General features: G+C 46.1%; 1 protein-coding gene across 2 annotated transcripts in view; it reads right to left on the reverse strand.

The window, feature by feature from the left end:
* Nucleotides 1-12,900: 12,900 nt before the first annotated feature.
* The window catches only part of FOXO3 (forkhead box O3), a 113,510-nt gene continuing 110,234 nt past the window's right edge, over nucleotides 12,901-16,176 (reverse strand). Inside the window, exon 3 of one of the 2 annotated variants that reach the window (XM_065888549.1) lies at nucleotides 12,901-13,797. Coding sequence is in view for 1 of the 2 variants with exons in the window: in XM_065888550.1 (XP_065744622.1) it covers nucleotides 13,711-13,797 (87 nt within the window). In the remaining variant the exon portion in view is untranslated. The remainder of the gene's footprint in view (nucleotides 13,798-16,176) is intronic. The other variant, XM_065888550.1, reaches the window with a different exon arrangement.

Consider the following 16,176-nt stretch of genomic DNA (forward strand, 5'->3'; position numbering starts at 1 on the left):
CAATTTAACAGGGAGTCCAGCGGTAGAGTGTAGTGTAGCACAATGTCATGTAGTGTACAGAGAGGGGTAGGGTAGTGTCTAGGAATCTGGCCACTGGTTCTCTACCTTGAGTTGGCAGTGATGGCCTGGGGAAGGGGTTAAGAGTCCAGGACCCCCACCCCTCGATGATCCGATTCCCTGGATCCAGGGTAAACTTGGGAGTCTGCATCCTAAACAAGCTTCCCAGGTTGTTTTGGTTCAGGTGGTTAGCAGCCCATACTTGGAGGCCCACTATTAGACCTTTCTTCATTATTTGGGAATTCAATTCTTTTGTGAGCAGGTCCCTTTTATGCCTTGGTGTTTCCACCAGTAAAATGGGGACAATTCACCAGTCTCCTGCTTTATAGCGATCTGAGATGGCAGGTCACTGAGGTACGTGCTGGGGGTGCTCCAACACTGTTACCTGCATTCAGTGGCAGTAGGCTTGGCCTCTGGGGCCTGTACCTTGAACATCTTTTCCTGTAACCTGGTGTCTTGGAATTTACCTCTTGGGAAGTGGTAGCTTTGACCTTAAGGGGATACTGTTAAGATGAAATTTTGTTTCTCTGAAATGCTTTGAGTTTTCTCACAGAAAGAAATCCAAAGTCAGAGGCATGTCCTCCTGGGATGACTATAATTCTGAGCTCTAGAACCATTCAAATAGAAGACAGGATGTGAACCTGAGGTCAAGTCCCTGTTCCATCACTGACCATCTGTGTAATTCTGGGCAAGTAATTTCATTCTTTGAATCTCAGATTCTTACATTCGAATTTTTCAGGTGTAAAGTGGGGCTGATAACTGTACTTTGCAGGGATCCTAATGGGGTTTGAAAGGTGCATGCTGAGGTATTTCGAGGGGACGAGCTGTGATGGCTGAACTTTCAAAAGATTTGGCAAAACAAAAACATATATATGTATACACACACACACGCACACACACACACACACACATATACACCTAATATATATAAAGCAAATATGGCAAATGTTAGGAATTGTTGAATCTAAGTGACAGGCATGTGGGTAATCATTTTTTCAACTTTTCTATATGTTTCTAAATTTTCATAATGAAATCAGGAAGAAGAGATGGTATGTGTCAGACCAGCACAGTGCCTATTACTCAGTAGGTCTCAGTAGGTTGGAGAGCAGGGGAGGTGAGGATGGCAGGGCAGGGAATGGGCGAGAGAAAGGCCTAAGGTTCGTCCAGTGCAGGAAGAACCCAGGGAGAGAATGAAGCCAGGCAATGCCCACCCTCGGGGAAGGTGTGGGTGTGAGAACTGCCCTTGTGTTTCCATTTCCAGAGAATCTGGGTATGGGGGAGGGGCACCCCACTCCAGTCGGGAGGCTCTGCCATGTTTCCTCCCCTTTCCTTGGGGATCTGAGAAGAACCAATTGCACTGTTTCCAGGTGCTTCCAGCCCTCTTGGCTGGGGTGGGAAACACGATAGAGATTCTTTGGGCCTCTGGATTGTTTGCAATTTATAGACTCTCTGAGCCCCCGTGATGTACAAGCATCTTGCTCAACAGCTGTTCTGAGCACCAGAGTGGAAATGAACAAGGTACAAATGGCAGGAGGGTCAGCAAAGCTGTGAGGACAGCCTGTGAACCCGGAAGCTGGTCCCCCTTCCCTTGTAGCTCCCCTCAGCCAAGGGCTCCCACCCTAGCCCATGGCTGCACCTCTCAGGTCTTCCAGATCCAGTGGCATGAATCCAACCCGGTTGAAAAGGACATATTTGTTTCCTGTTGCTGCTGTAACACGTCACCATAAACTTCGTGGCTGAAAATAACACCATTTTATTATCTTGATGATTCTGGAGGTTAGAAGTCCAGGTTGGGTTTCATGGGCTAAAATCAAGCAGGGATGAGTTCCTTCTAGAGGCTCTTGCCTTTTTCAGCTTCTAGAGGCTGCCCTCATTCCTTGACTGGTGGCCCTTCCTCCATCTCCAGGGCCAGTCGAGTATTCCTCACAATGCCATCTTTCTGGTTCCAACTCTTCTGTCTCCCTCTACTCCATGTAAGGACCATTGTGCAGATAATCTTCTTCTTTTGAAATTCTTAATTAGCAACCTAAATTCCCCCTTGCCATATAACCTAAGACATTCACAGGTTCCAGAGAGTGGGACATGGACATCTATGGTGGGCCATTATTCTGCCTACTACAGAGGATGCCCCAAATGGATGAGCATTCTTACCTTTTACCCTCAGGAATTTTCAAACTTTAGTGTACTTTAGAATCATGGAAAACACTCGAAAAGCCGGAATTTTAGGCCCCGCTGGATTCTGATTTGGCACTTTTGGAATGGATCCAAGGAATCTGAATTTTTAGTAAGCTCCCTAATGCCTTCCTGATAGACATGATCCAGGGAGCACATTTTGAAGGATCTGCTGTCTTTTGTCTTTGGACAGAGTATAGTGGCTACATTTTAGCAACTTAATGACAAAATCTATGATCTGTGATTTATTGAGCAATTCCAATGTACTAATAAACATAGCTAAGTGTAGCAAGCACTTACTATGTGCCAGGTCCATTCTAAGAGGTGTCCATGCACGATCTCCTTTAATCCTCACAATAACATGACAAGGTATGATTATTATTATCATCTCTATTTTGCAGATGACAACATGAAGACACAGGGGTTTAAGTTCCTTACCTAAGGCAAATCACTTACAAAGGCAAAACCAGAGGCCTATCCATCCCGCTCCTTTCTTTTCTAAAGCCTGAGGGGCAGCTCCACCTCCAAGGGTGGAGTGACCCCTGTGTATAGCCAAGGAGTGGGAGTCGGGGGCCTGAACTTTTACACTCAGGGAGGTACAAACACAGCAGGTAGAAGCCTCAAACTACCTGGTTAGCTTCTCTGTAATCCTCCAAACACCCAACAGAGCCACAACAATGCCGGTGGGCAGGAAGGGGTCTGTTGAGGAAAGGCCATCCTGGCCCATCCTGGAGACAGCAACATCAGAGGGCCTCTCTCTCTCTCTCTCTCTCTCTCTCTCTCTCTCTCTCTCTCTCTCACACACACACACACACACACACACACACACACACACACACACACACACTTGCCAGGAGAGTTTCCCTTTATTACAAGGGCAGGTTCCAGCCTGCTGCCATTCCCTGCACCGTTCAAATTAGCAGCGGGTCACCCTGGCCTCCTGTCTGTGTCTGAGAGACCTTCCAGCTGGGCCCTTGTGGGCCCCTGTATCATCTCACTTCTTTAGGACAGAAACTGGAGAGACTCATGTAACACCAGATGGGTTACAGGGCTGACATCTCCATAGGGTGCACCACCTCCTCTGAAATAGACACCACAGGGCAAGCCACCCTCCCCCCACACCCTACCTCTCCCTTCCACCTCCCCCATCTCCAGTTCCCATTTCCTCTTCCATCCTTTCCCCTTTCTCCATCTCTTTCCCTATCTCTTTAGGATGCACTCTCTCCCCTCTCTCCCCAGGGTCTCACTGCCTTAAGCATGTGACTTTGGAGACAGAGGAACAGAGGGGTTGGTTACAACCAGAAACCATGAACCTTTAAGCCCACTTTGGACTCTGCCTCAGTTTCCCTTCTGGAAAATGAATGTATGAACATTTGCCAATTTCCTAACTCAAAACAGTGTCTGTGGTTCTGATACCTGCTTTGTGGTTTGTAAAGCACGTGCTCCATTTCCAGGCTGGTCCTGATGCCTTATGAAGTCCGGTGGGTTCGTGAAGTGGATGTTGCAGATGGGGAAACTGATGCCTAGAGAGGGAAATGACTCACTCAAGGCCACACAGCGTTTAGTGGCCGAGCCAGGGCCAGAAACAAGTCTTGCAATCCTGTCTTGCCATGACACTTGAGTTCTTCGTGATGATGATGATTCTATGGTACACAGCACAGAGGACATGGACCACGAGCATGGCTGCTGCCAACAGGTCCTGAAGAAGATGAGAGCAGAAAAATCTTACAGGTCGGTTACCTTAATTGCTGTGCAATCTAATTATACTGACAGGGTTCATTACCATGTCGAATTTTGTTTTATGTCATGAGAAGCCATCAAAGAATAAAGACGCAGACATAGAGAATGGACTTGAGGACACGGGGAGGGGGAAGGGTAAGCTGGGATGAAGTGAGAGAGTGGCATGGACATATACACTACCAAATGTAAAACAGATAGCTAGTGGGAAGCAGCCGCATAGCACAGGGAGATCAGCTCGGTGCTTTGTGACCACCTAGAGGGGTGGGATAGGGAGCGGGGGAGGGAGACGCAAGAGGGAGGGGATATGGGGATATATGTTTATGTATAACTGATTCACTTTGTTATAAAGCAGAAACTAACACACCATTGTAAAGCAATTATACTCCAATAAAGATGTTAAAAAAGAAAAGCAGACAGCACCCCACGGGGTGTGGAGCCAGTGGGCTGTGTGTAAAGAGAGGACTTCTCACGAAGGGCTTGCTGCTGACTTGCTGAAAGCGCTGCAGTACTTCCCACGTGCCCTCTCAGGTCATCCTCACGACCCGAGACACAGGCAGCCTTGTCCCATTTGACAAACGAGAAAACAGAAGCCCAGAGAAATGAAGGGACTCGCCTATCACCATTCAGCTAGTGAAGGGCAGGGCTGGCTCCAGTCAAGTCCTGTCCCTTCCAAAGTTGTTTCCCTACCCTACTCCGTGACACCAGCTCCCCACAGAGACAGAAAGGGCTTCTTCATAAAATGACTCGGCTTCCTCTTTGTAAAATCCTGCCTCCTGGCTTCTGCATTCCCTAAGCAGAGCCCCCTCTCACCCCACGTGCCAACCTGCACAGCAGGGCAGGAGGAGGGCTGGCGGGGCACCAGCCCGCAGGACAGTGTCAGAGCTTCTCCTTTGGAGGAGCGTGTTCCCCCACTTGTGAGGAGGAGCCGCTGAGACCCTTGAGGCCCCCAGCCCCACCCCCCCACCGCCCCTCCTGGGGACAGCCCCGCTCTGAGAGCTGGAAGCCTTGCCCAGGGGCACCAGTGGGCCAGGGCCCGGCTAAGGAGTAGCACCGTTCTCCCTGTGCCCCGCCAGGCTGTTCTCCAGCCGGTTGTGCAATCTTGCTATGAATAGGTCTAGGTGTGTGGTTTGGTGCCAAGGAGACCAGACTTGATTCCTTCGGGTGACAGCTCCCCTCTGGAATTCTGGGAGGTGAGGGAGCACAGCTGCGAGGTCAGGCTGATGACCCTGAGCTGGGCGGCTCCGAGCTGGTGGCGTGAGGGGAGGGGCCCATGGCCAGACTGGATGGGCAGGCTGGCAGCATGACACCGGGAGCTCTTCTTCCTCCCTGGCAGTCACCAGGCCACCCTGAGTCTGCCTCCCAAGCCCCTCCCATCTTCCACCCCTCACTCTCACCAGGCCCTCACTGCCTTAGGTACAGACTTAAAACAAAGAAGCTAAGAGGGGCAAAGGCAAAGACAGACCTGCAAGTTAATTTTTTAAACTTTAAAAACACGAGGCTGTGGGAAACCAGGGATTCGCATATATTTTGGTGTTGTGAATTGGTACATTCGAGGGCAGTTTGATCCACCTTTCAAAATTGCAAATGTATATGTACCTCTTGCCCCAATAATTCCACGTTTGGGCATCAATCCTACAAAGATTCTGACCTGTGTACGTAATACATGTATAAGGTTATTCGCTGCGGTGTTGCTGATAATAACAAATGTTCAGTGACAATGTCCAATGTCTATCAATAGGGGACTACTGGTTAAATGAATTGGGATACAATGAACAGTGGAATACTATATGCAACTCTAAAAATGAGGAGGCTTTCTACGTACTGATATTTCCTCCATGTGTGAGAAAATCATTAACAAAGCAAGGTATCTGACAGTGTGTATAATGTACTTTTTGTGTAATAAAAAGGGGAAAGTAATAATTTGTGCTTTTATTCCTTGTAGGTGCATCAGAGATTCTGGAAGGATACCCAAGAAACTTTAGGGTGGGAGGAACTAGTCAGAGAACTAGACAGGGGTGGGAGGAAACGCTCCCTTTGTGTGTATCGCGATACGCTTTCTAGCATTTTAATCATGGGAATGCATTACCTTTCAAAAATACGGTGCAACAAATGAAGATGATTTTGACAGAAAATTCCATAACCAGTTGCCAGCTACAATGGACATTTGTCTTTTGGGGACAAGTCCTGGCATGAGAACACCCTTCTACCTGGGGATCTACCCAGTGGTCGCACCTTGGTGGGAAGAACCCCTTCTCCCCCGCTGGAGCGGGACTCGGAGTGGCCAAGGAGCAGCGCTAGCTTACCCACAGTGGTAACAGTTGAGGTCCTGAGTCCAGCTTTGAGGCCAGAAGTGTCCAGGACACAGGAATTATTTCCATTTCAGCATTTTACCTTTTAGTACCTCTCCTCAGCCACAGTTTACACTGGCATATACTGTTTCTATTCTGCTTTTTATTTTTCTTATATTAATCTAAAAGTTACAAGAGCAATAGATAATTACATTTCTAAGAGTGCATCCAATATAAGCATATGGTTTTTATAATTAACAGGTGCATAAAATTCCTTTGTTCTGATTAGGTTACTCCTATACTGATATTCAAGGTGTTAATAGGAGGAAATTATGGAAACCCAAAGTTACGAAGACACATTTGCAATGATATCATTCATTTATCAGTCAGATTCCTTTCAAACAGTATAGTTATCTCACTATCTCCACTTTTATTCCCTAACCCCCTTCTCCCACCTTATTCCTTCCAGTCTCAGAAGAGGAGTCAAAGCCAGCCTCTCCACCATGGCTCTTTAGAAGCCATATTTATCTTTATACTAGTAACACTCTCCCATTTTGATAACTTAAAATAGTATATAAGAAGAAGAGTTGAAAGCCAAAGTCCCTTGCATCTGTCCCTTGACTGAACCATTACCAAGTTTTCTGTGATTTCTTCTAGATCAGGGCTTTCAGTTCGGTTGGGAAGTTACAGGGGTGCCGAGCTATTGACCCCTCAGCCTCTGGGGCAGCCTCTCTGGCCAGCGGCTATGAGAAGCCGAGATGGGAGCAGTTTTCTCTGCCATCCCGGTGCCTGGCACATCCTGGTGCTGGTGGGATGGATGAATGTAGGACTCACGGAGGTGGGCCTGTGCTAAGACAAGAAGAGCATCGAGACTTTTCTTCCCTGCGTGGGAATGGGGATGTTTGTAATGTGTCTAGTAAGTCCTCTGAGAAAGAAGGCAAAAACGAAGTTTTGAGCCATTACTATGTGACGGACACTAGGCAGAACTACAGACACACACACACACAATCTAATTTTCTTCAGGTCTTAAATATTGCTGAGACTCCTCCTCTTCTAATGTTCGAATAAAGAAAATTCAAGGGGAAGGACCCCTCTTCCTTCAGCTCCAAAGGTGTCCTCAGGGCCCGGAACCAAAGCTTCTCTCTGACGGCAATGGAGCAGAGGGAGGGTGGGTCCCCTTCTAGATGCTCCTCTCTTCACCTCCACCCTTCAAACACACTCCCCTGCACATGCCCACCATGGGCTGAGCTGAGGGCACCACAGCCATCACCCTTTTCCCCCATGTCCCAGGGAAGTGGTCATGGGGACGGGGGTGGAGTGTCTGCCAGATCGACCGTGGCTGTGCACTCTACCTTCCTCCACCTTTGACCTCTGTATTTCAGCTGTGATGTGCGTGGCTTGGCTGATACACGTCACGTGTGCTGTATTAAAGGTTTGCCCTCACTACTCAAACATTTGCGAAATCAATTCCCTAAAGTGTTAGCAAGATTAACCAGTTCAGATTCTTCCTCTTTTAAACAAGAAGCTGAAGCAGGGAGAGCCGGCAACAATGAACTCTTTACTCCTCAAGGTGGAGCAGATAGATGATATCTTGAGTATAAACTCATGGAGGGCAGGGTCTAGCTCTACTGGTGCCCATCACAGCCTCTGGCCCGCTGCCACACTTGAAATTGACTTAGTAATTGTTGTTCATTAACTTCAATTAATTTTAGTTGAATTTTTACCTGGTTTGGGAAAGCTCTCTACTGAGAATCTTGTGAAGCTGGTTTTGGATTTTCATCTTTAACCTTTTGGGAGACAGAATCAAAACTTGAAAGCAATCGCAAACGAAATACCTTCTCCTAGTTGGCTCTGGTATTAGAAGATGCAGTTTTACCTGTACAGGAAATTAAAACAATGATAAGGACAGACTTATGAAAGCATGACTCTTCACCAATGTAGAATTATCCCAAAGGGCAAACTTTAAAATCTTTTTTACCTACTTGATCTGAAGTAAGAGTCCATCGTGCTGCTTAGGACTTTGAACCCAAAAGCTGAATGATTTTTATAACGTCTATTAATAGGAAAACCACAACCCAGGCTACTAAGTATAGTTTTACAGTAGGGTGGAGTTCCCCCTAACTTAGCTAAGAGGAAATATTTATGCTATTGCCACCAGCAGCCTTAGGCGTTGTGTTTGACTTTGATGTGAAGGAGGGCACCGTGATGACCGACATTCATCTGTTGGACTCACGTGAGCAGGACCTCCTTAGGGCCAAAACTGTGACAGGTCAAAACCTCTGACACCCAAGGAAGACAGAGTTTAAATCCCGCCTCCCTATGTAAAAGCTCCTCCAGGGCAACCTGACTCAGGGCAGGCCAAAAGTGGCTATCAGCCACCATGAACAATGCCATAAATCTGCTTTATTAAATTGTACGGTTGCCTGTGAAGGTCAAAAGTGGGTCAGAGAAAAAGTCTGCAGGATTCATTTAGTTTAGAGATCTCAGGATAGAGTCTTCCAGCTTTGTGCCTCTTCCACAGGAAGACCTTGAGATAAACTCAGCTATTTCACTCCTCGGGTTAAAGAAAGGGGGAAGGAGAACAAAAAACTTCTCGGAGTAAGATAGTGTCATTGATGCTTTATTTACATGCGTCACCATCTCTTTTACAAACTAGATTACGGTTTTAAATGGAATACACAAGGCAATATCTACAAACACCAAGGAAAGTTAAGTACTGCATCTCTATTTCATTTGGAAAGGAGAAGATTCCCAAATCAAACTGGTTTTGATTCTTGAGAGGAAAGGTGGCAGAGATAACTCATGGCAACATACGGATAGACAAATCCTCAGTAAGAATGCACTATGATAGTGTTCGCTTTGAAAGAAAGGATGAGGTGCTTCAAACCAAAGTATCAACTGCGTGACTCTTAGGTGTTTGAATATGGCCAGGCACCACAATGAGTTCTAGTTTGCATGGGTTATGAGCAAGAAATTGAAACAGATAAGAAGACAGTTTTACAGATACTGTATACAGATTTTTTTTCCATTCATGCAGCTTTTTTCTTAAAAAAAAAGTTAAACATGTGAAGCCAAAATGTACATTTTTTTAATATTAACTAATTTTTCTGGTCCTCCTTCACATCTGTTTACATTTTGCATGTACATAATGTACTAGGACAAGTGTATTGAGAGAAGATTGATTGCCAGGCAATGAGATAATTTTAGAGAAATAAGTGACCAGACATGTAGTTGTTTTTTTTTTTTTTTAAAGCAGCCGCACAAATATTTCTGGAGTGTGGCAGAGGCCTCGGAACCAATCATTCAACAAAGAAAAATACATACAAATAAAACTAAACAAGAGGAAAATATTTCATTCATTCGAACTGCATAAAATGTTACCCACTAAAGATCTAGATCAAATATAATACACAGTCACCCCTTGGTATCCGTGGGGGTTTGGTTGCAGGACCTCCACAGATACCAGAATCTGTGGATGCCCAAGTCCCTTATATAAAATGGTGTAGTACAGTCGGCCCTACGGATCCGTGGTCGGTTGAATCCGAGGATGCTGAGCCCGTGTATGCAGAGGGCCGACTGCACTCTTCAGTTACTTGAGCATCTGCGTTAAGATCTTGTCTGACAGACATGATTTCACAAGGACTTCACTCTCCCCTCGCTGTGCCCTGCCGCCCCTGGTCTCCAGGAGAGGCTGGCCTTTTCATACCTCTTTGCCAGTGATTGTATTTCTACAAAATTTTTTGCTTTTCTTAATTAAAAAAGAATATATTATACCTAATCGTACAATGTTCCCCAAATACACTGAGAAAGAAGAAATCAGAGTCTGGAGCTGTCAGGATTTTATTTCTGCTTTCAGAGAGAAAGGGTAACTTTTAAATTTCCCCTCACCAGCCCTTGGCATCAGCATGAAAACTGGGCCTGGGTGTTTGACTGCTTTCCTCTTGACGGCCTTTCCAAGAGATTCAAATATTCCTTATTCTTTAAGTGGGGTTCATTAGATAGACTCCCTACCATCTTTAACAATTTCAGAAGCCGCCTGAAATGACACCCTGAGACTGGGCATACCTGTCCTGACCAGTGAGCCAAGAGGTCTTCTCCTCAGGGTGGGGGAGCAACACACACAGGGCAAAACTCACCACCACACACACACACACACACACACACACACACACACACACAGAGTCCACCATTACTACACGTGTGTGCACGCTCTTCCCGTTAACAGGAGAGACAAACTTCTAAAATTTAAAAAAATATGTTTCGGCAGTCATTACATTGCAGGGGATGCAATAAAGGATAAAGGAAATCGACCTCAGATTCATTCACAGTTAATGGGATACTCTGAACCTGGCGGTCAGGCCTCACTCACGCCAGGACAGTGAAGGCTTGTGATAAAGCTCTTTTGTAACTTTGGTAAAATGTATCTGGTTCCGGAGCCCTGAAGAGAATAGAACCCCGGAGCTCGGGTCATGTTTTCAACATCGTTACTCTTCTTTCTAAATTTCCCATCAAAAAGTGGAAGGCTCCCTCGATTATTTAGAGGCTGAGTGTAGACTCCGAAAGTTCTTATCAGGATGCAAACATTACAACCGCCAGACTCCCGGAGACTACCAAGTATTCCACTGAGATACTCCAGGTCAGAAGACTTCCTGTGAGGGCACTTGGCACTCAGAACTCCACACGGTGGACATCGGTAAGCCCCTCCTGAAAGCAGGGTCTTCAAATACAAGAGGGAGAGGGCTTAGGTGGCACCTCTGCCCTGTCTGACTGCCTTCGGACTCAGCCTAAGGGATCCTGGCCTCTGGGTGGGCGGCCAAGGGTGAGAGTGGGCCTGCTGTGATCCTGGACAGGCTTAACTATCCCATTCTTGCCTGACCCTTCCTAGGCCTGATGCTGGCGCTACACTTTGCCCTGATCTCAGCTGTCCGCGACATTCTACATGTAGATGCTGACTTACTTAAAAAAAAAAAAAGGAAAAGAAAAAAATTCCAAGCACCCCTCCCTCTCCGTTTTCCTGATCTGCTCTGTGGCTATCCTGCTCTCATACCGCTCTGTCCCTCCCTCAGCTGTTTTAGATTAAATTAGAATCCGGTTCTAGGACATTTTGTAAAACATTCTGCCTGAAATCTAACAAACATTGGGGGGAAAAAAAAAAGAATAAATGAGATGCCACATGTCTGAAAGGAATTCAACACTTTAAAAGTCAAAACACATTTGAGGGTTGCCTTTCTTACTCCCAAAGTATTTCCCACGGTGTATAAAACTGCAAAGGCAAGTAGCTATTTTGTTAGTTTTCTTGTTTCTTTGAGCTCAGGAGAGAAGTTCTCAGGGCCCTCGTGTTGGAAGCACTCGGATTCTCCCCAATATCCAAAACCCCTCTGCCACTCGCCCCCGTCCCTGAGCTGCTGCCACTGTCTCCGAACTATGTCTCCACCCAGGGGGCTGCACCACTTAGGGACCCAGAGAGGCAGTCCTCTCTTGCTGACACTTGACAGTTCTTGTGTACAGCAGACTACCAAAGAAATCAAGGAAGTGGCTAGCTTTATTACAAAAGAATACAGTAAGCAAAAGTCTGTCTCACTGACAAGCAGACCACGTGAATAGAATACATATTTTTAAAAATTATACGTACTTTCAAAATGAAGATTATAAACTTGTAGCAGTTTAGAAAAGGTGATATGCTACAGGTCTACTATAACCACAAATTGCACAACAATTTACAGATTCAGTAGGGAGCAGGGTGAAATCAACAGGGCCATCGCTCAAACATGACAGCCCAAGCGAGGCGGGAGAGACAAGTGGCAACACCAAATGGAACGTTCATTATGCTAGGAGCTGTTATCACCACCAATATCACCCCCAGAGGAATCAGGAAGCAAAGGTGCACAAAGGGGCCCCTGGTGGCTGGTGATGGGTGCAGGGGGTCGGGTGGCACGTCTGTGTTGGTGGAAGGGAATCAGTGCCCACTGCACGGTGCAAGCATCAGCGAGAACTCATGCAGGGAGGTCTGTGCTGAAATACTAGCCTGTATCCCTAACATCCATGCAGACTGTTCCATTTTTGTACTGTACATGATAAAATATATTTATACATTTCTATGCCTAATGCTTTTTATGCAACGAAAAGAGTCTTCATATATCACTTTGGAGAAGTATGCATATGCTGTGCTAATCAGAGCATCATTACACCAGTTTCATATGTACCAACGGTGTTCCCAACTATTCTGTCTACCAAAGAGGGTAACTAATATAATCACACTTTTCAGGTTAAACAGAAAGCACCTATACAGCACCATAACTTTTTGAAAAGAAAAAAATGAAATCCATAGAAGCAGGAAAAGTGTGTGTGGGGAGGTCAAAACTGCCCTATCTTGTACTTCCATTGTGACACTTGTACAATTACAATCTAAGCTTATTTATATTAAAAAGAAATCAGTTTGTATGCTATTGCTTGTCACTCATACACGTCTACTAGATCAGATTATACAGAGCAAGACTGAAAATAATCAAGGGTGCACATTTAGAAAAATAGTGACTCGGGTTTGTACTTTCCACACATTTCTCACTGCGGGCTTAATGTTCACCTGTAAGTTCACTTCTTCTGCAAAGAAAAACACGACTACTTTTTTTTTTCTTTTCTTTTCTCCTTAAAACTAAAACTGTTAGTGGCATTTGGCAATGAGTGGACAGCTGAGCTGATTTCTTCCTTGAAAAATTCTAATTTCTAACCAACATACCATCACTGTTGACTGTGTTAGCTGAGGATACTGACAGGAGACCACAGGCCCTACTGATCTGGCAACTGCAGACCAGGTGCCGGGGTCTCATCCCCCGACCACCCTGACTCAGAGCCAAGCACGTGGTTTGGTTCTGAGTCAGGTTTGCCGATGCAGGGCTCTGTCCTGGACCGGTGCACACAGAAGACACTTGTGCCACTGTTCAGTTTTTAGAAAAGGATAGTTTTCTACCAAACGAAAGAAGAAAGAAAACCCCCCTCTAGTTTATGTAATGTGTTAGTTTGGGGAGTTCTACGGGCTCGAATGCTTGTGACACCCAAAGCCAGCATAGTAGCTGGTACAACATTTTCCTTCTGTGTTTTAATTTGCCAGGGGAAGCATGATTAATATTTTAACATAAAAAGACTGCAAGTTAATGCATGTGAGAAACTCAAAGTCAAAGGAAAACAAACACAAAAACAACACTTAAAACATCCCATAAACCATCACGATATTAAAACACCACAGAATGGCCCGCGGGCTCACGGTGTGCTCTGAACAGGGTGGGTGGTGCTGGCAGGGTGCTGTCCTTCGCTGGCAGGTGGCTGTCACCCCGTACAAGGAAGGTTTTGCATACTTTATAGAGAGAGTTCTGTGCGAGGGTAAGTGCTTCACCCGGGGTAAGGGGCCGATAACAGTCTCTGCTGGGGTAGGAAACGGCAGGGGCTCACAAAGGTGTTAAGCTGTAAACGGTATCACTGTCCACTTGCTGAGAGCAGATTTGGCAAAGGGTTTTCTCTGTAGGTCTTGTGTCAGTTTGAGGGTCTAAAGGAGGAGAGAAGAAAACCAGAGACGGTTAAGGACATTCAAACAGCAGCAGTGCGCCCTCCAGGCCACGTCTCCTCAGCCTCCGGCCCCTCACCTGCCTCTGGGCCAGGGGTGCTGCAAGTCAAGCTGTTCTGCTGCACTAGCTTCAAAGGGCTGAAAACCTAAGGACAAAGCCTGGAGATCACTTACCGTATTTCCGTGCCTGATAACAAAACGCCCTCACGTTAAAAAGCCTCGAGGAAATGGGGCCATTCACTTGTGGAGGTTAACAAAGCGAGGCAAATCGGGGTGCCTCAGCGGGCCCTTCCAAGTTAGGGAGGCCAGGGGTGCAGATGGGGTTTTACTCTAGAATTTTGGATTGAGGGGCTTCCTGGGACACGAGACTTGCATGCTAAAACCAGGGGAGCTGGTCACCCCAAGCAGACCAGCTAGGCTCTTCTGGTTCCCCCTCCCCCGGCTATGAGGACTAAGTGACCTTGCTTACCACCCTTCCCATTGATATCCCAACATCAGGGGAGTGGAAATGGCCACTTTCCACAAAGGCTTCATCGGTCTGCACTGCTGGGTTGGGGTAATCTTGACTTCCCTCACTATAAAAGGAGAAGTAATCTCTAAGTGGCGTGGTTGGGGTCATCTTGACTTCCCTCACTATAAAAGGAGAAGTAATCTCTAAGTGGGGTGTCCTAGGAATTCGCTTTTTATATTAAAAACCTGCAGAGGAAAAACAATTATATCACGCATACATATGGCCCAGAAAACCTCCCACAAAACATCCCTTTAAAAATTAACAACACTATTATTGTTGGTATTATTATTATGCACTCAGCCACCTTCAAACGGTAAATCCTCTCAAAGCATCTGAATTTACACAAATCTTATCAGATTTCTTGCGACCACTGAGCCCGGAAAAGTTAGAGAATTAAATATATATATATACACACACACACACACACACACACACTCACTCATAGAGATGTAGCTAAAGGAACTGACATGACAGGCCTCAAGACCTTTTGTTTATGGAGACAGTGTCAGCTGTCATGGTAGGAGAAAAATGGCTCTAGGCCAAGAAATGGAAAAGTGGTAGGGAAGCAACCTCAGGGTCTTCTCACCAGATAAGGTGAACAAGTAATGAAAAATGCATCAATAAGCTCTCTCTCTCTCACACTCACACACACACACGTTATGTACATCTGCTTCTCTCTCCTTTAAAAAAGATATTATCTTAAATTCACCTGGAGGTTTCACAAGTGTACAACTCTGTTCTGTGGCTGGACTGTTTGGCAATCTTACCTCTCACCACCAATATTCAGAAAGACAGCAGGACTTGGTACTCGTAATATTACATACCTACGGTCATAATTACTCTTGCTATAGCTCCAAACAGAAGAACTTAGGTTGTTTTATTAGAGGTAGAGACAGTAAAACAGGAAAAGGCCCCTTCTTCCCACCCCTTCCCCAAGTATTTCGTTTCCCTGGCTGATGGCTTTGTTTGGAGGTATTCTTTGCTTTGTAATGATACTAGACAATATTGTCCTAGACTATAAAATAATGGCTTGTTGATTTCAGATGGAGAAAAGGTAATAAAACGATATCAGATCTCAGTATCTGTGAGGTATTTAACCTGCCAGAGCCAGTGCTATTCTAGCTACTCTACCTGGGACCCCTGAGGCATGAAGAAACAGGGGTGTAGACATGGTTCTTTGGGAGGGGATTTGGTTCTTTCCTTCACAGTAACACTTAATAAACCACAACCTAAGATCACCAGGCAATTAGTCATCAGGTGACTATGGTCCCCAAGTCCCGATCCTGACCTAACTGTAAGTGCCAAGAGAGAAGGTGTAAAGTATTACCTAATCCAGACCCCATCCCCCGGTTCCCTCTGGTGTTAATTATTCAGCCACAGAAACCAGTGCATGCTGGGAAGGTGACACACTTCATTCTCCAAGTACAAAGGCAGGGCACGCAGCTTGCTCTAATGCTGGCGCCGGGTCAGCACAGGAGGGAAGAAGGCAGAGGGCACCTACAACCCCCAACGTGCCATCGTTCTAAGCAGAATAGGGCATCGGCCCTGAAACCAGGGGCAGGAGGCCAGAGTGGGCAGTCTAGAGCAACAACCATCACAGTCTCATCCAAAGGTCCAGAACCTTCAGGGAACTTCATCATTAAGAAGGGAATGCACTGATCGTCACTCTTTCCTTCTTTGCAGAATGGGCTTGGGGCCCCTTGTGGCACTACATCCTGGAGCTCCCCCGAGGTCTCACAGGAAACGGCCTGTGCCTGGCGGTTCAACTGGGAGACGCCTGGCCCAGGTTTAGAAGTTTAAATTTGTCACAGAGGACAAATTGTTATTAACAGAGAAACCCCCACTCCACA

This window comes from Phocoena phocoena, chromosome 12 (assembly GCF_963924675.1).
Source record: "Phocoena phocoena chromosome 12, mPhoPho1.1, whole genome shotgun sequence".
Lineage (NCBI taxonomy): Eukaryota > Metazoa > Chordata > Mammalia > Artiodactyla > Phocoenidae > Phocoena > Phocoena phocoena.